The following is a 24,219-nucleotide window of genomic DNA, read 5'->3' as shown; positions in this document are numbered from 1 at the left end:
TTTGCTTTGATACATTTTGTTTAGCAAAAGAAATTGTTTTTCTCTGGTGAAGAATTTGTGCCTTTTATAATTACTTTGTCTGCGATAAAACAAGATTTCTACTCAGTGAAACAGTGAGGACAAATGGAAAATGAATGCTAAATAAGGAAATACTGCACAGTCCCATGAAAGTTAATGAGAAGTTTTATATTTTGAGAAAAGGCCTAATATAGAACTGACTAATGAAGATTTATTGTTTTTGTGGAAATTGGTTGCAAAAATCAAAATGTTCAGTCTGGTAGACTAATTAAATACATGTAAAACTAATAATAGAATGAGTCAGCGAGAAAATGATGCTTTATTCTCTAAAGATAAGAGATTACAAAAGTACAGTTTCAGTTAAGAGGACTTTGTATCCAAATAATTTTATAGTTAGCAATTTATTTACCATGTATTTTTAGTTTTATTAAATTTATATACATACATACATATATATATATATATATATATATATATATATATATATATATATATATATATATTAGTCTTGAGAAGTTTTATATTTTGAGAAAAGATTGTCATTTTGTGGATTATAACTTCCATGGGACTGTGCAGTATTTCCTTATTTAGCATGCATTTTTCATTTAAAAATAATTGAGTTTAAAAGTCGTTGTGCCAATCTGAAGTGAAATCTTGTAAATTTACTTAACAGTCAGTGTCAAAACAGTTTGCTGCATCTGTAAAGATATATCAAATGTGCACACAAACAGCAAATAATGCCATATTAATTTGGCATATCATACCTCAACCATTTTGTAATAAAGTCAGTCAATATTAAACAGAATAAATATTATAGAAGGTGATGCATTCATCTTTTGCATCGACACAGTTTCTCCAACACACATTTTTGGAGTATTTATAGTATAGTACTGTTAGCAGGGTGAGATTGCTAATAACTTGCATATTTAGTGTTGTCTGCAGATTATTGATTACCGTTTTATGTAAGTATAATATTAAGTATTTCAGAAAGACCACTTGGTTTAATGGTATGCTTGCATCAAAATATTATAAATTATAAAACTTACACATTGTAAACATTTCATCTTTTTTTTTTAATCAGGATTAGTAACAATTTATATAGTCCAAATTTTAACAGTTAGATATCAATCTCATCTCCACCATTAGATTTTCCATTTTTCATCTTGTTTATAGCATTCTCAGTTTCTCTGTTGTTGATTTTAGGAATATGTCTATTATACAGCATCAGGCCTGTGATGGCACAAAGGCATTAGCTGGAGTTAGAATATGATTTATTCTGGAAATTATTTGCTCTTTTTAAGATTTCTTCTCTGTTTATGGATTTTCATTTTTTAGTTGGTTGATCCATCTCTTGCCAGTAGATATTCCCTATTTTACTATTTTTAAGCTAGTATTATTTCCAAGGCATCCCTTATTAAAGCATTATTAGCATTCCACACATGCTTTGTGATGTCTCTTTTTTTATGAGTTGAGACATATTTGATTTTTTTATTTTTTTTGGCAAGTCATGCATAATAATTCTTAAACAGTAACTATTTTTCTTAATAGTTTTTTATTGTTTTTTGTTGGGACCCCTTGTATTTTTTCCTTGAGTATTTGTTAATAATTGGTTTACTTTAAACTTTAATTACCATTTCCATTTGGTTACAGAGTAGGCAAGTGTCTATTTTCCTCAGATGTATTATATAGCTCCTTGTTGAGATTAGTTTTGCATGCATTAATATTATTTCAAATTATTTTTGGATCATTTTTTTTCTGAACCATTTATATCTTTATTAATGAAGGTTTGAATGGTGTATCTAATTAATTTGTGATCTGGATTAAAGTTAAACTTATCTCATTTTGCATTTTGAACTAGTATGCAGTCTGTTTCAGCTGAGTTATTTGGAGCCCCTCATATCCATAGGGTCCAAATAACCCTGAAGCTTTGAACTTCTTCAAATAGTCAAACAGTTTTCTAGGGAAAATCAGAATAAAAAGAGGAAATCTTTTAGATTTTCCTCTTTTTATTGGACAAGGAATTTGTTCCTGTCAAGGATTTATTTATTTCAAATTGAACTAACTTTTCTAACATTTCAAGATCCAAAGCATTATTATTCTGATCGATGCCTGTTGGATGTTTTAATTTTCAAAGAGGCTATGCATTCAGAATAAAAGTTAGGTTTGTTTCTGTTTGATCAAGAATTCCACTCCATACTGACCCTTAGTTTCTCTAGTATGAACAAGTTTCCACTCTCCAAGTTTCTCTTTATTTCTGGAATCCCTTAGGATTAATTTCACTGCGTCCAGTGATATTCCAGTTTTATAGGCATCTGTTATGAATTTTCTCTCCTTAAGGGTAGACACAGATATTTTTTGCAGATTTTATCTTGGCAGTTTTAGGTAATTGTTTTCTCTCTATGTGCATTGGATTTGGAGACTGTAGTACATTTTTCATGACTGGTCCTCTCCATAGCTAAGCCAATTATGTGACCCTTGTTATCCCAGGCATTGCTCAAGCCATTATGAGAGAAATGGTTTCTTAGCTTTGTGTTGGGGGGGGGGGCTTTATTGGTCTGCAATGGCCCTACCAGGAGCTTAAGCTCCTGCCACTACAGCTCTCTGTTTCAGTGGGACATGCACACTTCCTCACCACAATAAGGTGCTAGCGCATAATGAGGTTTTGTATGAGACATATTTTAAAAATAAATAAATCTATAATCAGGATTTTGCACACTTATAATTAGATAAATTCCAGTATTTTTGGTTCTCTTTCTAAAAAAAGTTAGATATTTGTTTTAATTCTAAAATTTACCCTGTGGATTTGTTGATGCTCAGATATACAAATCAACCTTGAATTTAAAATATAAACAAATAAATAAATAAAAGTGGTTAAAGATCCTTAGTATGTTTTTCATGCAAGCATAAAAAACATAAAATTAAATTTTGAGAGGTAAAATTTATTCATACCACATAATAAAACAATAATTTTTGAAGTTTTGAAACATAATGAAAATACTGCAGTTCACTCATCAATCTGACCTAAACTTGGACATAGGTTAGGGCAAGTGACAGTGAGATCATTTGGAAGTCTCATTGCATTACCATTGTTACACATATTCTAACAACCAGCTTGTGGACCCACTTTGCTGCTGTTAAATTGTGATTTGATTAAAGAAATATAAACTTCAATCTTTCATAATTTAACAATGCAGATCTAGAGAAGTAGAGTAGATGTGTGTGTTTGTCTTTGAGTATACTCTGATATAACCTTGGAAATTCATCCAAGATTCCATATTGTGCAGTTTCTTGCTAATTTTTGTTAATATGTAACTGAATGAATGTATCAAACATTTGTTTAACTCACAATACATTGTGATCTCAGCAAGCTATCCATAACTGGTAAATGACTAAAAATAATGTGATTCACATAGTGTTTTGTTACAATCAAGTTTGCTGTTGAAATGCCTCTGTCCATATATACCAGTATCAATCAAGGTCAGGTTTCTATCATCTCTGTTCACAGTGAGTTGCATATGGCAACTCAGTCACACCCTCCTGCTTGGGTGGGATAGGTCAAACTTGCGGACTGTTACAGTGGAATTCGAAAGGGAGTGTCACCCCAAAGTCCCGCAACGGAAATATGAGAAAGACGCTTCGCCCCTGCAATCGCATTCCGATGGTGCAGGAGATGGGTAAGAAGAGAGGATGACTGTTGTGACGTTAGAACCACGTGTGCGAAGGTTTGAAAGTTACAAGAATACCGTGGAGTACGGGAATTCTCATGAGGAGAAAGCAAATAAAAGGGCTCAGGAGTACCCTGCTCGCTCTCTTGTTCCTGGATCGAGTCTTGAGGAGTCTCCCAAGGTCGTAGGTCGAAGGAGAGTGGCGGAACCTCCGCTACGGAGCTGGTTGGAAGATGCATGAGCGGAGTCGATAGATCTGAAGTCCCGTGGACCTGCAGCCGAGCCAGTCATCCATAAAAGGGTGGAACCATGTGCCTGTAGTACAGAAATACAGGATGGTCAACTGCCAGGAGAGCCACTCAACATGACTTTCTGCTAGGGAAGGAAAAGAGGACCCCATCGATGAGGCCATTTCTCAGGAACACGACAGTGCAGATGCATAAGTAGAACATTTTCATTTCTTGTTGCTAGTTGTGGATGTATCAACAGTGGTTAAGAGGCTAAGTTAAGGAGAACGATTTCAATGATAGCTTAAGATAGGACTATAGTGATTAAGAGATAAGGATCTTGATTGATAATACTGGTGATGATAAGGCTGCTGACAAAAATGTTAATGCGTAAAATAGTCAGTTAACGTTAAATACTGAATGGAGCATTACCTCGTATGTTTGGCTGTGTAGTAAGAATTTCTTAATCATTGATATTGATAGTGATGAGATTGCTGATAAATGTTAATGCGTAAAATAGTCTGTTAATGTTCAGTACTGAACTGAGCATTATCTAGTATGTTTAGCTGAGTAGCAAGAATTTGTCTATCATTGATATTGATAGTGATGAGATTGCTGATAAGTGTTAATGCGTAAAATAGTCTGTTAACATTCAGTACAGAGCTGAGCATTACCTTGTGTGTTTAGCTGCATAGTAAGAAATTGTTGGATAATGATAAGGCCACTGATAATTGTTGAAGCACAAAACAATCTGTAAGTATTCAGTATAGAACTGAACATTACCTTGGATGTCTAGCTATGTAGTAAGGAGTTATTAACTAATGACATTGAATTTGTTTGGTAAAGAATGAATATGCCTAGTTAGAGTTTGATATTGCTAATTTATATGCATTGTATATATATATGTATTGTTCGTTAATTCATTTTTCTTTACCCTAAATGAGTTGTCTATGTTTTTGGAATCTGATGCACCGCTTATAAAAGAAAAAAGGGGGAAAAGAACCTCAGCTGAAAGTAAGGGGGGTAAGACCACGGTCACGTCTGCGAACTTAGAATCACAAACGTAAATTTTCCTGAGATCGCTCCTCCTTAATGCAATTTACATTATTCATTATTCCTATGAGGTGCAGTCAAGAGGGGTGGAAGAAAATAAATATCTTAGGACTGCTTGAGGAGTCGAACTCAGGACCTTGATACATCGGAATTATCCCTCCCAGAGGTAGTTCTCTTGTACCCAAGGAGTGTATAGTGATTCAGAAATAGGTCTTACATATAATGTTACATCAGAGAAAATATAAGTGAGAGTGAGGTGTAACACTGCTCAGTAAATTGCCATCCTTTTTGTCTACTTGTCACACCTTCTGTAATTGGGTAGCAAGCTTTCCCATTCATTGTGTGCAATGATGAATGGCTCCCACTGTTCGAGCTGCTTTACCAGGGTAGAAATACCTCGGAGTTCTTTGTTACCTCTCTTTCTCCTGTACATAAATCATCTATTTCCAGTCACCACTAAGCCTTTTCACAGATTTGCTGATGTGAGTACACTTTATTTGTCATATTCATTCAACATACAGTACTCAGACATTCCAAGCTTCAGGATCATCTGCAACAACTGCCTTAATTTAACACTTTTTCATACCATCCTCTCTTCATCTTCAGCGTTATCAAAATGCAGCCTTGTCTTTTTTTCTCACATAACGTATCTCATCTTACTATCCTTAACCTCACTACTACACAAATAGCTAGACAGGATTAGATCTCATTCCTTAAACTTGACAGTTACCTCTAGCCTTTCCTTGCATAAACACATCACATCAATAGCTTCCTCAGCCTCCTAAAAACTAAGTATTCTTTTGTACTCAGAATGCTACTCTCCATCCATCCAACTACTAACCCTGTACAAATCTCAAATCTTCCCATTCTTAGAATATTGTTTGCTTGTTTGGGGGGGGGTGCACACAAAGCCTGCTTAAAATGACTTCTGCATTAATTTAACTTTGGTATCTTCCTGGATTTGGCTCGCATTGATATAGTCCATGAGGTAGTATATTATGTATTTTGATTTTGTGTGTGTGTGTGTGTGTGTGTGTGTGTGTGTGTGTGTGTGTGTGTGTGTGTGTGTGTGTGTGTGTGTGTGTGTGTGTGCATGCACGCATACATGAGCACACAAAGCCCTCAGTAAACGCCAAAACTAGTCTGAGTAATGGCTCTTCCCATAATGTTTTACATTATAAGATACTCAGATAGTTGATGTAAATTTAACAGCCTCAATACAAGTAGACTATTGAAGATACTTCATGTGCAAACTTTGTTTGCATATGCTTAAGGATTAAAAGAAGAATATGTTGTCAAGTATAATTCTTGATGCTATCCAGAGGAGAGTGATTTGGATTAGAAATGATCTCTCCTACTGACTCACTGCAACTACTACGATGGGTATCCTGCACTTTCTGTTGGACCTGTTAAATCATTAGCAGCAGCTGCCTTTTCTCTCCAAAACACACTGAATCTGCTTCTCCTCTTCATCTTTTATTTCCTTTATCTCTGTCCTCTGGGTCAGCCTTTCTTATAAACTGTTCTCCCAACTACAACTTACTTCCAACTCTTCAAGAAAAATGGCAGTAAATTTCTTCTTTCCATATCTATAGGTTCTGCGTCTCATGTATATGGGATCAGTATTAAAGAAATAATAATAAATAAATAAATAATATGATAAATGGTATTTTAGGAACTGGTTTTAGAATTATGACAAAAGCAACTAAGTCCATGAGGTAGTATATTATGTATTTTGATTTTGTGTGTGTGCGTGCGTGCATGCATGAGTGTGCACACACACAATCCTCCTTCTCTCCCTTCCCCTCTCCCCAAAAAATAATCACTAGGCTCTGAATGAGGCTAGTAAACATAATGAAAAAAGCATTTGTAAATTGTTCTTTACTTCCTAGATGAAACTTGAAGTACTTTTGATCAAGTTCAATGGCAGAGCCTCAACTTTATACAGTCAACTCTCACTACAGTAAATGTTGTTATAACAGACTCCCAGAAAAATCCCAACCATTTCTGTGACCATTAAAGTTCCCTATAATGAGTTACTGTATTAAATAGATCTAAATATTGAAACATAAATCGACAACATAATGATAAAATTATTATAAACTCACACTTAGGTTAGAAAAAATATTATTTGTAGAATTTTCAGGTAGGCTTTCTAGCCGTTGTCAATACAGGTGAAAAGAAAGATACACAATAAGAACAACACTTGAATTGCTAGCGTATAACAGTATATGTAATCAACTGCAGAAGGATAACTCCATCAACAACTATTAGAATTCAATGAAATATATTTAAATAATTACAATATTAAGAAACACAGGAATAAGGAGTGTTACTTAGGATGACTTCCTACAGTTCGGAAAGTTTAAGGTGATCGTTTTTGTCCAGGTTTGTGCTGTGAATATGAACTTCATAACTTCTTTATATAATCTCTCAAGAAGAAAGCAATTTTTGTGTAGGATTTTAGTTTTGTTCTAATGAATTCCATGCCTAGTGGTTAAGGCATTGCTAACTAAACCACATTTATCATTCTAATTATATTCTTGGTGTTCTTCTAGATGAATCTGAACAATGCTGTTTCTCATCATCACCCCTGTCAAATATAGTGAAATTAAAATTTTAGTTCACCTGTACATAAGCTATATTCCACTGAGTTTCTTTTAAATAATGAACTATCACTTATCAGAACTACTTTCATCTCTAATTGTGATAATACAAAAACAATTGATAAAATAATAATTATAGCCTTCATCCTAATCCTCATAAAGAAGTTTCTTGAATTTCAATTCCATAAGTTAAAGGGCTCAGAGAAAATTACAAAACTTCTCCAGATCGAGCTATAGATTTCTTTCCATCCAGTTCTAAATTCCTATCTAGCCACTCTGAAAGACATTCTCCTCGCTCTTATTCTAAAGTTAGGATCCCTTGTTCATGTAGCCTTTGTTCTTACATACAGATAGGTTGTTCTTCTCAGATTCGTCTAGAAGAATATCGAGAGTATATTTTATTCAAGAGTCTGATAAGTCTGGTTTAGCTAGCCATGCCTTATCCACTAGGCATGGCTAGCTGAAGTCTTACACAAAAGTTTTCTTCTTTAAAAATTATATAAAGAAAGTTATAAAGTTCATATTCACAGTACAAACCTGAACAAAAATGTTCACCTTAAACTTTCCCAAGTTTTAAAAATCATCCTAAGTAACACTCCTTAAGTATCATTCCTGTGTTTCTTAATATTGTAATTATTTAAATATATTTCATTGAATTCTAATAGTTGTTGATGGAGTTATCGTTCTGCAGTTGATTACATATATTGTCATATGCTAGCAATTTAAGTGTTATTCTTATTGTGTTTCTTTCTTTTCACCTTTATTGACAATGGCTAGGAAGCCTAGCCAAAAATTCTACAAATAATAAGTTTATCAGCACTGTATTGTGGACTTATGCTTATTAAGCATTGGTTACTGGAACATTTGTGAAAAAATAAAAAATAAAAATACTAGAAACGTGGTTTCTAGTTGCTCATGGTTTCCTGTTGCTTAAAGAGAGACAATTATTATGTTCGTGGTTAGCTATCTATAACTTTCTTCTTTCTTCCTGAATTCGAACTCATTATTCCACTAGTGGAAATCTAATAGTGGGACTTTTTGACATTTTGTTGCTTTGGCCATAATTTCAAAATCTTGGGATAAATGCACAGACATCATAGGTAACTATCTGGAAAAGTGATATGCACCAAAATTTTATATATATACATATAATTTTGGTGCATAGCATGATGAGGTTGGTAGTTTAGAACTCGCCATTTTAAGGATGGCGCTGGTGCGTGATGGCGGTTGCCAAATGTTTATTTATATGACCAGTGATTTTGATAGTTGTTAGAGTAAGTTGAGTGGTAAAAGATCACTTGTTCGGAAATATTTACTGCGTTGTTTTGATTTTCCATTGATCGTGGCATTTAGTGAAATATCAAGGTAAGACTTTGTTTAGATGCAATTTAATTGCTATTGCTTTCTTTAGCCTACGCTTGATATTGCTGGCAGTCCTTTGCGGCTGCGGGATATTTTACAAAAATTTCTGCTGGCAGGTCTTTAGACCTGCGGGATGTTTTATTAATGCACATACGCAGTTAAATCAATATGAGCGTACCTGACCTAGACGTATTCACTGATTTGCTCGATAAAGAGCCAGCTCTTGTACTTATTGATAAACTCCAAAAGAAGTTCAAGCTGACATGGCCTACTAGCATGATTGACCCTGACATCATTATCAAGTCACTCGATAAAAGGCTAGCATTCACTTTTATTAAAAAACTTCTCAAAAAGTTTGAACAGGATTGGCCCGGCTATTTAAACTTGTATTCTTCACCTGAAGTCGACGTTGAGGAAAATGAAGACTCCCCTCAAATGGAGGAAAAACTCAATCTAGTTGTCTCTATCTCTAATCCTTCTGATCAAGAAGAAATCCACGCACGTAAAAAGAGAAAAATTCTCGCTGCTGAGTCAACAAATGTTGTTGGTATGGACGAGGATGTTCCCATTTCAGATCCCTCTGTTTCCCCCAATGAAAAGGTGCCACCGATTATCCTAAGGGAAAAGCAGAGATGGACAACACTCAGAACCATCATGGCTAATTTACAAATAAGTTACACATCTGCTAAAAATGCAGACGAAGGAATACGAATTCAGCCCACCACGGTGGCTGACTATAGAAATCTTACAAAGGAACTGGATACAAGAGGAACTCAATATCACACATTTTCACTTGCCTCCAAAAAAAATCTGAAAGTAGTCCTACGAGGAGTCTCCGAGGATATTGACATAGATGAAATAGTTACTGACCTTAACCTACAGGAACTACCCCCCATAAAGGTCATCAGAATGTTTAGATCAAATAAGACACCTATGCCTTCAGTTTTAGTAGAAATTCATAACATTTACAAAGACATCTACAATTTAAAATCAATCTGTGGACTCAAAATCACCCCAGAACCATTGAGAAAGAAATCATCTTCTGGGCAGTGCCACCGATGCCAGAAATTTGGCCATGCCTAGAAGCTATGCAAAGCTCAGTTCAGATGCCTAAAATGTGGTGAGAATCACCCCACAAACACCTGCGCCAAGCTAAAATCCACCCGGCTAAGTGCGCTAATTGTGGGGGGTCCTCACCCTGCTAATTATAGAGGGTGTATACATCACCCCAAAAACAGATGGAATGATCCAAATCATCAATCTACCTCGTCATCTAGTGCGAGAGTTTCTGAAGCTCAGGCTACTCAGTTCTCCAAGAGTGAGAACACGACAACAGGTGCTCGCCCATCATTAACTGAGCCCCTTAAGAAAACGAATCTTCAACATCAAGCGAGAGAACATATGCTGATGTGGCCCCGCTCCAAACAGATAGTACAAACCCAGAACCGGAATAATCCACACTCAAATCTATCAGCTGTTATCACCTCTTCTCTTGCAAACATGCTGCAGGATTTCAGCAACTCAAATCCATCCTTAAGTGTCACAAAAAGATTCCTACAGCAAACCCAATCCATATTATCAGCACTCTCTGATGCATAGAAAAAAAATTACCCCAAACTCTCTTAGGATTATCGGTTGGCCAATGGTATAAAAAATAAACTGTTAGAAATCCAGGAATTTAATAATAGATACAACCCAGATATACTGCTAATTAATGAAACTCACCTGAGGCCTGCTGACACCCTGAAAATCAGAGGGTATCAGATTTATAGAAACGACAGGCTTGGGTATAGAGGTGGAGGTACAGCCACCCTTATCAAAAACTATATCAATCATCATTCAATAACCAACTCTACTACCACCAACATCGAAATCACAGGAGTCAATGTCCTCACAAACTCAATTGGAAACCTTAAAATTTTTTCTGCATACAACCCTCCATTAAAGACATTATTGACCTCAGATCTGGATGCCATCCTTGGAGTAAAAGGAACGGTCATCATTGCTGGAGACCTCAATGCAAATCATCCTGCTTGGAACAGTAAATCTACTAACAAAAATGGTCACATCCTTTCTAGCTACACAGGATCAAACCATGCTGTTGTGGCTGGACCTACCGAACCAACTCATCTCAGTACATCTGGCACTGCTGACATCCTGGATATAGCCATCCTGCAAGACATTAAACTACAGTACAGCCTTATATCACTAAACGAGCTGTCGTCGGATCACAACCCAATTCTACTGCAATTGGGAGAACAAGAATGCCTGTCTCCTCCCTCTCATTCAGGCATATCGTGGGAGAGATTGTCTAAAGCACTTAGGGATCAAATAGGACCCGTCCCTCACATACATACACCAGAAGATGTGGAATCTGCAGTGACTAGCCTCACCCAACTGATTAAGTCTGCTATAATGGTTGCAACCTTCCAGAAACCTGTTCCCAAGCCTGATCGTTTGCCTGAGGACATTATGGACCTGATCAGAGAGAAGAGCAGAGCTAGGAAGAGATTTCATAACACTCACGCACCTCAGGATAAGACAGTGCTTAACAGACTGAATGGAGCAGTAAGAGATGCACTTAAAACACACAGAAACCAAGTTTGGGATAAAAAGTTAGCCTCTATCTCACCTATTGATCACTCTATCTGGGGCCTACTGAGAAACATCAAAAATAAAAACAGATCCCTCCCCCTATAATCTCAAACCAGGTCCTAGTCCACACAGATGCAGATAAGGCAGAAGCCATACTTAAAAATCTTGAGGATCAGTGCAAACCTTCTTATAACAATGTTGATTTCAATCATCTGTACAAAATCCACAGACAGGTTAGGCATGCACTAAACCTCCCTGATACCAGTGCTAACCATATTGCACCCGCATCACCTGTTGAATTATATGATATTATTAAAAAACTTAAGAACAATAAAGCTCCTGGACCAGACAGCATCTCAAACAGGGTGATCAAGCTGCTGCCTCGAAAAACTATAGTGCACCTGACCAGTATAATAAATGCAATCTTAAGACTTCACTATTTTCCTTCCACCTGGAAACTGGCTGATGTGATTCCTATACATAAGCCAGGCAAAGCCACGATAATTCTGCGGTAAGCCACACTTACCGCAGAATTATCGTCCAATCAGTTTCATCTCCAATCTGGGTAAGGTTGCCGAGAAGGTCATCCTCTCACGACTCCAAACCTCAGTAAACGACCTAAACATCCTCCCTAAAGAACAGTTTGGTTTTTGACAACACCATAGTACTACCCAGCAAATCCACAGAATTGTGGAATATATCACCACCAGCTACAACTGGCGCCAGTGCACAGGAGCTGTATTCCTAGCCCTATCCAAAGCATTTGACAAAATCTGGCATTTTGGACTCCTGCACAAACTTATCTCAGCCGGTATCTCACTAAAAATGGTTCATCTAATCCGTTCATATCTTCAGTATAGATCAGTGCAAGTTAAAATTAACGGTTCTACATCGTCCCAGCGCCATATCTTTGCTGGAGTGCCGCAGGGATCTCTACTGGCTCCATTGCTGTTTTCTGTATACATGTCAGACATCCCACACAATCTGATGACTTCCATTTTAGCTCTGTATGTGGATGATACGGCAATACTAACCAGATCTCTCAGACCAGAAAGCTTCAAGAAAACCTTCTAAAGCTGGAGGGTTGGTTCTCCAAGTGGAGATTGGAAGTCAACCCCCTAAAAAGCTCAGCTGTTCTTTTCTCAAAAAGGCCAATGTCTCCTGCAGGAGATGTGTTACTATTCAATACTAAAATTCCCTGGCAGAAAGAAACAAATTACCTGGGTGTGATTCTCGACAAAAAGCTATCTTTCAACCAATATATCAAGTCTGCATGTGCAAAAGCATTTAAAGCCATAGCTCAGATCTACCCGCTAATTAATAGAAATAGCAAACTCAGCAACAGAATCAAATTGCAACTATGCCAAATGATGATTCGTCCTATAATCACCTATATCTCTCCGGCCTGGAGCCACACCTCTAATACTAACATTATCAAAATACAGCGAGTGCAGAACAAGTGCTTGAGAATGATTCTGAACGGCACGTGGTATGTTAGAAAACAGCCAACTTCACAGAGACACAAATTTTTCCCTATATTCTCTCTTATCTACAATCCTTAGCTTCCAAGTTTTTTCTAAAGATGTCCACACATCCCAACGATTTGGTTCAACAAGCTGCAGCATATGAGCCAACGGACATATTCAAATATAGAAGACCAAAAACTATATTAGCCTCCTATAACGATGCATAATCTCCATGCCCATTCAGGGCGAGCAAACTGCTCGTAAATTTTACCCTCACTGTAACCACAACAGATAGTGGGGAATATGAAAAGCATTTTGCTTCACCCTTAAAGAATAAATGTCAATTGAGTGATGAAAATCACCTATACCTAAATTTTGAAAGATCTCACTTTTTTTCCTTTTTACCTAATAGACTATTAGAAAGTACTTTTTCAAAAGATAAATAAATCCAGTTAATTTTTTTTTTGCATTTAATGAGACTCTGAACATTGAATTATTTTGTAAGACTGAGTATGGTTGCTGATACAGGAAATTGAAACCCATTCTTTGAAATAAAGATGTTTGTGAACATTGGTATCTTTTAGAAGTATAGTTCTTAACTGTAGTGCTGTATTACTGCTGAAATGATGGTAAAAATGTACTTATTTCTGTATTGATACTTAAGAAATGTAGTATCTTGACAAAAAAAAAATTTAAACAAGACTATTTTTTTTTTCACTTGTTGCATACTTTTTTAAATAAAAGAAAAGCGATGTTAATTTTGTATTTTTGTTTTTCTAGAGCTCTCTTGAGCAAAGAAAGCAAAGATAAGCTTGCTCTCAATTTTATGTATGAAGCACCTCCTGGTGCCAAGAGAGGTAAGTTTTCAGAAGGTTTAAAGTTACATTCTGATATTAACCAGACAATGAAAATATTGATTATGTTTATGATCTTAATGATCTTGTTTATTATTATTAACATTCTTAAGATTCAATAATATTCTTAATAGACAATACTTGGATATTTTCAATATCTCTATATATACAATGAGTTACATAACATTCTCCCTTTCAACTAAGTTCTATTTTATGTGATGTTTTTTTGATCCTTACACCCTTGATTATTCCCAAGGACTTACCCAGGACTTAGGCACAAGAGCTAAGATGCTATGTAATAATTTGCTATACACACACATGCATACTGTCATTTAAATTAATACTAGATACCATGTATTGCATTTTGCTTTACTTCTATCTTGATATAATGCAGCTATGAATAATCACAGTCGAGTTGGTGGAGTTGATACGTCTGTTCTTCATCCAACAGTTTGTGGGTTCAAATCTCACTTTTGAATGTCTTGGGTGTGAATAATTTCATTAACACAGTGTGAAATTACCACCTTGCTTATGGGAGCCTGAGATATCTACAAAAAAATTTTGTTTGTTCTCTAGAATTGGTTTTCTGTTCCTGAGGGCTAATATACTGTAACTTTGAAACCTTTCATGGATGAAATTCCCAGTGAATGGAAATGGCTATAAAATTATTGAACATTTGTTAAAAATCATAACTTTCTGTGAAAGAGTTATTACCGAGTAATTAGTGCATTGCAGTAAAATTTTATCCTGTGTATTCACAGTAATGTCATTTTATACATATTTTCCTTGTCTTTACCAAAGGTTTACAAAAACAATTAACTGATTTTCATGTTCCACTACTTTTCAGCAATCTCCTCCCTATTAGCTGAGTTATCATCATCATCAATTTCCTGATATGTGCCCCCAAGGTGTTTTCAGGTTACTAGGACAGCACCACATGATTAAATTTACATTATTATTAATCTGTTATCAACAGTTTTCCTCAAAATCAATCTTTGTGAGCATGCCAATATTGTGTCAACTGAATCAATCCACCTAGACCTTGTTCTTCCTCTTGGTCTCTTTCTTCACCCATTCTATTTAAGTGGCCATACCACCTTAATTAGATTAGATCAGCTTTGCTCACACATTCTTGAATGTTGATAATATCAAGTTCCTTTCTAATATCTTCATTTTTAATATGATTCTGCCATTGATGCCGGTTTTCACTCCCGTAATTTTTTCGCAAAGCCTTCATATCTGTGTCCTCTTTGATCAAGTGTTTTATTTCTAATCCAACTCTCTGATCCATAACTTAAAACTGGTTTGAATACTGTCTTGTATACTGCTAGTTTGGTATTTTGCCTAATTTCTCTCTTATTTCATATAAATTTATTCAGCTGGCTACCTACCATACCAGCTTTTTCTTATTCTGTTGTCTATTTCTAGATTTAACCTATCATCTACACTAAAATCTGTGTCTAAATAGCTGAAATACTTTACTTGTTCTATAGGATTGCCATTCAGAATGCAGCTGAAGTTTTCTATATGCCTGCCTATTTTCATAGTTTTGATCTTTTTATTGCTTATTATTTTTTATTTCACATGATTTTCGTGTCAAATTTGTTTCTGCTGTTATTCAATTTAGTTAGTGAATCATGGAGACTTGCAATAGATGTGTTTAGGAGTACATCATCTGCATAAAGCAAAGAACTAAGTGACGTACCCAATTCTAATATCAGGCCTAATGCCATTTTCATAATATGATCCATATAGATGATGAACAAGAGTGGAGATAATGTACATCCTTGTCTTACCCCTGATTTTTCATCAAACCATCTTCCTGTATTTCTTTCGATTCTGACTGCTGAATTACAACTTAAATATAGACTATGTATTGTTCTGTATATGTTCCATTCACCCCATATAATTGTATTATTTGGAAAAGCTCTCTGGGTACCTTGTTGATGACTTTTCCACATTCTACAAAACTTAAGTACAGATCCTTGTCATTCTTTAAGATAAGCTAATACATTGGTTACACATACCTCTAATTTTTTTAGGAAATGACAACATAAACTATATTATTAATTATAAAAACTTTAACTACATGTATTTCAGCCATCTTCAGGAATCACAAAACAATGATATGTGCACTCAGGCACTCACACTAAACAAATGAGGCTGAAGAAAGGCAGCTGAAGTCAGTCCCAGAGTCCTAGAAGGTGCCCCCTAATGGGCTAAATTGGATTGTCTTGGCCGTCGGGTTGACGATCTTAGAATGTAAGTTTTCCAATTTGGGGCAGTCCTCATACATCCAAATTTGTTGAGGTTTTGGAAGTTTTTCAGAGCTGAGGCTAACTGAAGGAAAAATCTTTCATACTTGTTCTTGCTGCAGTTTAATAAAGTGGCCTTCTTCCACCATATTCTATGGTGGATGTCCAGTGCATGGTCAGCAGTCCTGAGTGACTATTGGTGGAACCGGATGTAGTTCTTGTGTTCAGATATCCTGATATTGGCCATAGTAGGACAGTTTGCAACTGCAAGGGACCTGGTATACTCTGGGTGGGCCTAGGGGAAGTAGCTGGTCTTTGGTGGAGCGTATAAGAGATGCCAGTTTCTTATGTGGTTTGTAACTGGTTGTGAGGCCATATTTTCTTAGGATTTTTGTTAGTTTTTTGGATATACCCCAGATATATGGAATGGTGATAGATTTAGAGTAATCCCTGTTTGAGGGGGGGGGTTAACTGGTTTTAATATTTTTTGGATTTTTTGGGGGTTGTAGCCATTGGCTAAGAAGATGTTAAGGATATGGTTAGGTTCAGTAGTTAGAACATTGTTATCTGAACTGATTAATTTTGCTCTATTATATAGGATTTTTATAATTCCATATTGTTTTTTTTTGGGGGGGGGGAGTTAACTGCTGTTAAATGTATCTACTTGTATGTGTAGATTTTCTGTAAACAGAAAGCCTGGAATCTATCAGGTCAGTATCAGAATGTCTAGGAAAGGGAAACTGTTGTTGTTGTTTTCCTTTTTCAAGGTAAACTGGATCCTGGAGTGTTTGAGAAATTGTAGAGTGTATCCAGGCCATGCGGCCAAATGGTGAACACATCATCCACATAGCATAACCAAACAATGATATGCATGTACATATCATTGTCTTGTGATCCCTGAAAATGGCAATGTAACATTGTCGAAATATAGGTAGTTATTAAAGTTTTTATAATTAATAATTCAGTTTACATTGTCATTTCCTAAAAAAATTAAAGTAGATCCTTGTCATGTAATCCACAATTTCTTATCTGTTTTTTTTTAAGTGTAAATCTTACCTGGAACACATAGAGAGAAATTCCTATGTAATTCTCACATTCAGTTTTATTCTCTTTTTTATAAATGGGTACTATGAAATGTCTACTCCAATCATTGGGAATTCGACCTTCAGACCAGGCATTCTGAATTATGCAGTGTAGCCACTGCAAAACTTTTATATCTCCATACTTCAGCGCATTTCTGGTGAATATCATTTACTCCAGCTGTCTTTCCACATTCCAAGTTTTTGATACCTTTAAGCATTGATACGTACACATCTTTGCATTCCTCTTGAAAATTTTCTATTACAGTTCTGCTTGGTTAAATGAACAGTTTTTCGAAATAATTACTTCAGACATCTAGGATATCCTTATCTTCAGTTTTCATGTCATCCTTATCATCTTTGATTTTCTTTTATAGTTCTCTTTCCTCCATTTCTAAGTTTCTTCAATAGCCTCCAGAACATTTTGCCACCTTCCTGATATTTATTTTCTGTATTCCTACCAAAGTTTCTCATGACTTTTGTTTAGCTACTTTTACACATAGCTTAGCTCTCTTACATTTTTCTCTGTATTTTAGGCATCTGCTGACTTATTTGCTAGGAACTTTTGGTATGCTTTCTTCTTTTCCAGGACTGCTTCTTTTCTTTAACTTCTTGTATCTACCATGGTGTTTTTAGTTTTTTATCTTGCCGGACAACTTCACCACATACCTCCTTAGCCGAATGAATCAACGTCTTCTTCCGAGTTTGCCACTGAGACTTCAAGATTTAGTTTTTCTTGTTTTAATTTGTTTCATTTTTTCTTCAATAATGTTTGCAATAATCTGCAATTTTCTTGTAAAAGCTGCTCAACTTTAATTCTTTTTAAAACTGAATTACATACTATTCTTTTCAATGTGATATCCATTTTTATCCTTCTTAGTACTAAGTAATGGTCACTTCCAGTTTCAAATCCTCCGTATATTGTTGTATCCTGAATGAGCATGATGATATCACTATCAACCATGACGTAGTCAATAAGGCCTTTCTATTTCTCGTGTCTTCTTTCCTGTGAACTTATGCACATCTTTATGTTGAAACATGGTGTTAGTAATGACTAGTCCGTATCCTGAACAAAAATCCACTAAATACTTACCATTATTAGCTGAGTCTTGATAATAAACGTTTTGCACAGTAATAAGTTTAAACTAAACTTTGCACCTGTTGCCTTTTGCTGCTCCATGTGTGCAATATGTTACTTATCTACATCACATGCACATAGCATTGTGTGTGTGTGTGTGTGTGTGTGTGTGTGTGCGCGCGCGCGCGCGCGCGCTATGAATATGTAACATTGTAGTTTATTATAATCTGACTATTATTGAAATTGTAAGATATGCTCAAAATTAAATGATTTTGTAATTTGGAAATTCATATTATTATACTGGTACTTCAGAGAGTCGAAGCTGGATAATCGGGAGGATATCTCCTCAGAGCTACATAAGGAATGCAGAGAACCAACTAGTGCTTCTGACTAGTTCAGTCCTCACCTTCTCATGGTGCACCCAGTTGTTAGGCATCTACTTGGATATTGAATCAGTGAGAATGGACTGGCAATTTGAGATTTAGAACATGATATTTTACTGGCTGAAATGTCACCTGGTTAAACAAGGTCTGCGTTGATTTCATTAGGGAACCAAGGTGAACAACGAAAAGTTAACTACTTGAATGAATCCAGGATGGTATCCCAACTCAACATCAGTAAAGCTCAAGATTGGTACCATCAACATAAAAAACATCAATGGGAAAGAAATGGAACTAGCAGAATAATTGGATATGTACGAGATCAACATAGCTGGCGTTACTGAAACAAAGACAAAAACAGTTGAGCAACAAATACACTTCTGAATCAAAAAATTAAATAATGAAGGAAAATGTGTTGATTGATTTGTATTTCTAATTTATTGCACAAAAAAGAATTATTACCAAATATGAATTAGCATCATCTAAATTATGTACTTTGTAGATTATATAACCATGTAAACACTTAAATATAATATAAATTATAAGAAAATTGTTATTTGAAAACATTCACAAAACTAGAATAATTTTTAACGTGGTTCAAAACAATAGAATAATGTGAGAATAAATATACAAAAATTACAATCAAAGGGAAACAACATGATTGGGCATATTATTTGCTCGCATTTCATGGTCTTTTTTTTTTTTTTAATCTAAACATGCTTGTATGGTCTGTAGACTAGAAAAAAGTTTATTTTTGTCTCTTGGGGCAACTTTGAAGACATTTCTTCATAATTCCCCACAAATTCTCAATGGAATTTACATCTGGTAAGTTTGCCAGCCAAGGAATTGGATTAATTTGCCTTTCTTTGAGCCATCTAGTAGTGGTCTTGGAAGTGTGACAAGAAGCTGAATCTTGCTGAAAAAAGAAATCACCATCACATAAATCTTCCAATACCTGTAACATAAAGTGTTCAAGAATTTCTTGGTAATTTTGGAATTGACTCTTTCATACACAATACACAGCCTCCCTGTACCCTCTGCAGTCATACGAGCTCATACCATGACAGAAGTTGCAAATTTCACCGATTTTCATTTCATGCATTCTTTAGCAAATGCTTCTTGCCTAAGAAGCCAAATATGTGTATCCCTTGATGACCCTGGGACACACAAAACATACTTTCATCACTAAAAATGTATTTTTCCAGTCCTCTTGACCCCACTACAGTCTTTGCTTATACCATTGTACTCTAGCTGCCTTTTGCATGGTAGTCATAAGCAGCTTCGTCTTAGGCACACGTGATTTATAACCCAATTTGTGAAGTCGTCTCAATGTCATACATTTAAACACATTCACACTTGGTTCTATCTATCTCCTGTGAAAATACTTTGGAAGCAATTTTTCTTCACAATATACTTCAATCTTCTCTCACCATTTGATGTAATTATTACCTTTCAACTGCTATTGCAGCAATTATTTTGAAAACAACAATTATTAGAATACTGTCTCAATACTCTACTCACACTTCCTGGAGAACATTTCAGTTCCTTAGAAAGCTAAACACAACAGTTTATAGCCTTCTTTGTATCAAGAGGCCATATGAAACTTCTTAGCTTCCGATATGTTACTCGTTTGACCAGTATTTCCACATGCAAATGATTCCTCACACACAAGTCAGTCCCGCAGCTACTGAAATATATTCTATTTATATTCTCTCCTCAAAACCAATGTGTAAGATGGGATTCGTTCCTCTGTCCAGGCCTTCCGAACTATGCAGTGCAGCCACTGTAAGACTTTTATACCAGCATTACTGGTCGAATATCATCTACTTCTGCTGCCTTTCCACATTTCAGGCTTTTGATGGCTTTTTCTACTTCAAGTATGGATATGTATTCCAGACTACATCCCTGTTGAGTGTTTTTTTTTTTTTTTTACCACTGTGCTAATACTGCATGTTTCATTAGCAATTTTTCGAAGTAATTACTTCAAGGATATCTTTTTTTCCAGTTTTCGTGTCACACTTATCATCTCAAATTCCTTTTACAGCACTCTTCACTCTGTTTCTGTAAGTCCACCATGGAGTTCTGATTTTTCTATCCTTGCAGACAACCTCACCACATGCCTCTTTGACTGAATCAATGTTTTTTTCCTGTTCTCAAACTCTTTCATTTTTTCTTGAATACTGTTTGTATACTTTAGTTTACAGTTCACATCTGAGAGCTGCTCAACTTTAATCACTTTAAAACTTTCTTACATGTTCTTTTCAATACGAAATTCAATGTTATCTTGCTCAAGACTAAATGGTGATCACTTCCAATTTCAAATCCTCTGTACACTCTGGTGTCCTGCACCAGGAAGAAAATATCAGTAATAACCTAGTCAATAAGGCTTTTCTTATTCCTTTTCTCTTCTCTCCATGTGAATTTGTGCACAATAACCAGTCCATGTCCTGAGCAGAAATCCAACAGGTATTTGTCATTGTTATTATTAGCTTTGCTCTTTTCTCCAAATTTTCCCAAAACATTTTTGTATGTCTGACAATCATTTCCGACTCTTCTGCTTAGATCCCCAACAAGGACCAACTTTTCCTTTTTCATTGTGTCAGTTGCTTTCTCTAAAGCCTCAAAAAATTCGTGCACTTCTACCTCAGTAGAACCTTCTGTGTGACCATAGGCACAAATAAGTAGTCTCATTGTCAAGTTCCCCATTCTGATATTTTCCCACATCACTCTACTTGAAACTGCCTGCCATTCAAGATTAGCCTCGTATTTAGTGTTGAATAAATACTATGACTACTCCTTCTTTTCCTTGATTGTCATTGCCTGAATATAACATTTTGTATTTATTGCTCAGAAAGATCTCACCAGTTTTTGCCTTTTTTGTTTTTGTCAATTTGGTACTTATCCAATTCCTCAGGTAACTCCATTTCTTTGCCATTCAGGCTACTTGTGTTGATAGTACCGATCTTGAACTCTGGTGATGTTGAGTTGGAGGTACGTTTTAGGATTTGTTTCAGTAGCTGACTTTTTGCTGTTTGTCCTAGTTTCCTAGAGAAAACATCTGGGATCCTGGGCGATGCCCCTGCCAGCATGAGATTCTGTCATGTTGTACGATCATTCTATATTTTGGTTTAAGCCAATATGAATACAATTTGGTTGTCTAAATCCCAAATTGCCAGCCCATCCTCATTCATTCAGTATGTAGGTAGATACCCAGCAGGGTGCACTACAAGAAGGTGAGAATTGGACAAGTCCTGGTCATTTCTCTGCATTCCTTTAAAGGCTATGTGGAGGTCTTCTTTCAGTTATATACCTTTGACCCCTTAAGCACAACAAACATAGTGTTTACACTTCATAATTCAAAGAAAAGCTAGCAAAACAAGTTGCTTTGCCAGAATGAGGAAAAAGATCCAGAGAAGACTAAGGTGTAAGTGGATTGATACAGTAAGAAGTGCCTTAGAAGATAGAAATATAACATCTGATAATATTTGAATCTTGACAGATAAAAGATGAATTTGGAGGAAAATTGTTGATAGGAAATTAGTAATGATGTAATTTCATCATGTAGTACAGTCATCCCTCGATTTACGTCCTGGTTCCATTCAATCCAGCAGGACGTAAGTCTATACATTAAATCAACAGAGTTATAGCGGTTAGGGACTTAATCGTAATAAGTATACTGCGTGTTACTGCCACTATAAAACAGGAGAATAATTACCCAAATCTTCCTCCACAATTACATCTTCATTACCTTCCCTGTGTGAACGATTAGGCTGTGGCTCTTCTGGTATAACCTTTGCTTTTTTTTTTTTTTTATAAAAATGTCCAATGTGCTTTGCTTATTCCTCTTCTTTTCATCATAAATTTGTTCATAGCAAGCAAATGCATCATGTACTTTCGTTTCTATTATTAAGTAGTGTTCAACATTGGGGTCCATGTCTTCAGCCATTTTGAGAACATTGCTAACTGCAAAGAACATTTCTGCAAGACCCTTCACTGTAAATTGTTTAACTACCTCTTCCTGTTTCTCTTTTCCCTTTTCCTTTTCTCCTCTTCTGCAGCAGTTGTTCCTCCAGTTCGACCAATTCTTCTTTGGTCAACTCTTCAAGGGAACTTTCTATAAGTTGAATTATGTTGTCATCATTCAATTTGAGATTCAGATTATTGGGTAGGCCCACTAGTACAAACTTCCAAAATCATGCACAAACCTTTTTTAATGTCTTTTTCCATATGCCACTCATACAAAAAAAAAAAAAACTTTAGCCCACTTATTGCTAATGTATTATAGGTTAATTCCCATTCACACCTTTTGTTAATGGGAATCACATTAAAAATAAATAAAAAATTAGGTGAGTTAAAGGATCATAGTTTCATTAAGCAGGACATGCATAAAAAAAAAAAAAAAAAAAAAAAAAAAAATGCATGTATAGGGGAAGAATAACTGGGCAGAGTAATCAATTGTTCAGCTAATAATAAATAAACAATTAACGCACCCACGTGGAATTTGTTAATTGTTTGTTTGATATTAAGTGAGCAATTGATTACTCTGCCCAGCTAAAGGAGAGAAATTTTATTCATAACATGTGAACCTGAATTGTTATGACTATATTAAACAACAGTAGTCGTAACACCAAATCTTGTGAAACTCTACTCCTAACAATGTATTCTTTCTTTCAAAGACAACATTACTTTTGATGACATTTGATTGACAGACATTAATTTTGTCATCTGTCAATCAACCAATTTCTTACCCATCTGACTAAGTGATTATCAATACCTGTTTAGTCCATGTTAATGCCTAGACGGTTATGTGGAATGTAACCAAAAGCTTTGTTAAAATCCAAATAAATGGCATCATAGTTGTTACCATGATCTGTTTTGCTCTATCAGTTATGACAAATCTGTTTGCTCTTTATGATAGTCATAAAAAACAAGCAGATCTCGATCTCCCCTTAAAACCAAGCTGCCTTTCTTAAAGTGATCTCTTTGACGATTATTCTTAGTGTTATTATAAGTAAAGAGATTTTTCAATTACTTTGTAACATTAGGATGACCCGCTAGTCTATGATTCTTCACTTTGTTATGACCCGCCTTTATGAATTGGAATAATCCTTACAAATTTCCAATCAGAAGGAACTTGTCAATTCATTTAAGAATGTTGTAGAGTTGAATCCAAGTGAATGTAAGTGATCAGTGATATACAAGAGGTTTCTATACTTAGATTGTTGGCTGGTTGTTTGTTGATGATGGATAACTAGGAGGAGCAATATTTAATAAAGCTCTTACAGAGATTCTGCAGAATGATTTCATTAGACTGAAGGTGTGGACAGTGCACAGTAGTTTAGTTTTAGCAAACTGATGATGTGCACTTTGGGATGAAAAAATTGTGTATTATATTGATAGTTCTGACCTGCAGGAAGTTGATAAAACTAGTATTTGGAGATGCTGTTAATAGAAAGTTGAAGTTCAAAAGGCATATTTAAAAAAAAAATGGATGAAATAGCTCAAAGAATCACTTGAATGTTGAGCACTGTGTGCCGATTGGGTCATCTAGATTTCTTGCATGAAGTGGTAGAGACGATAC

General features: G+C 35.5%; 1 protein-coding gene across 1 annotated transcript in view; it reads left to right on the top strand.

Annotated features, from left to right (window-relative positions):
* LOC150105490 (corepressor of RBPJ and splicing regulator-like) overlaps positions 1-24,219 on the top strand; it is a 146,115-nt gene that overhangs the window by 29,054 nt on the left and 92,842 nt on the right. The window contains exons 3-4 of the mRNA XM_090393970.1: positions 13,773-13,849; positions 14,241-14,296. Coding sequence (XP_090250096.1) covers positions 13,773-13,849; positions 14,241-14,296 — 133 coding nt within the window. The remainder of the gene's footprint in view (positions 1-13,772; positions 13,850-14,240; positions 14,297-24,219) is intronic.

Source organism: Typopeltis vanoorti, chromosome 6, assembly GCF_054136105.1.
Source record: "Typopeltis vanoorti isolate ZY-2024b chromosome 6, IOZ_Tvanoo_1.0, whole genome shotgun sequence".
NCBI lineage: Eukaryota > Metazoa > Arthropoda > Arachnida > Uropygi > Thelyphonidae > Typopeltis > Typopeltis vanoorti.
The sequence above is the reverse complement of the archived record's forward strand: the minus strand, read 5'-3'. Positions and strand labels throughout refer to the sequence as shown.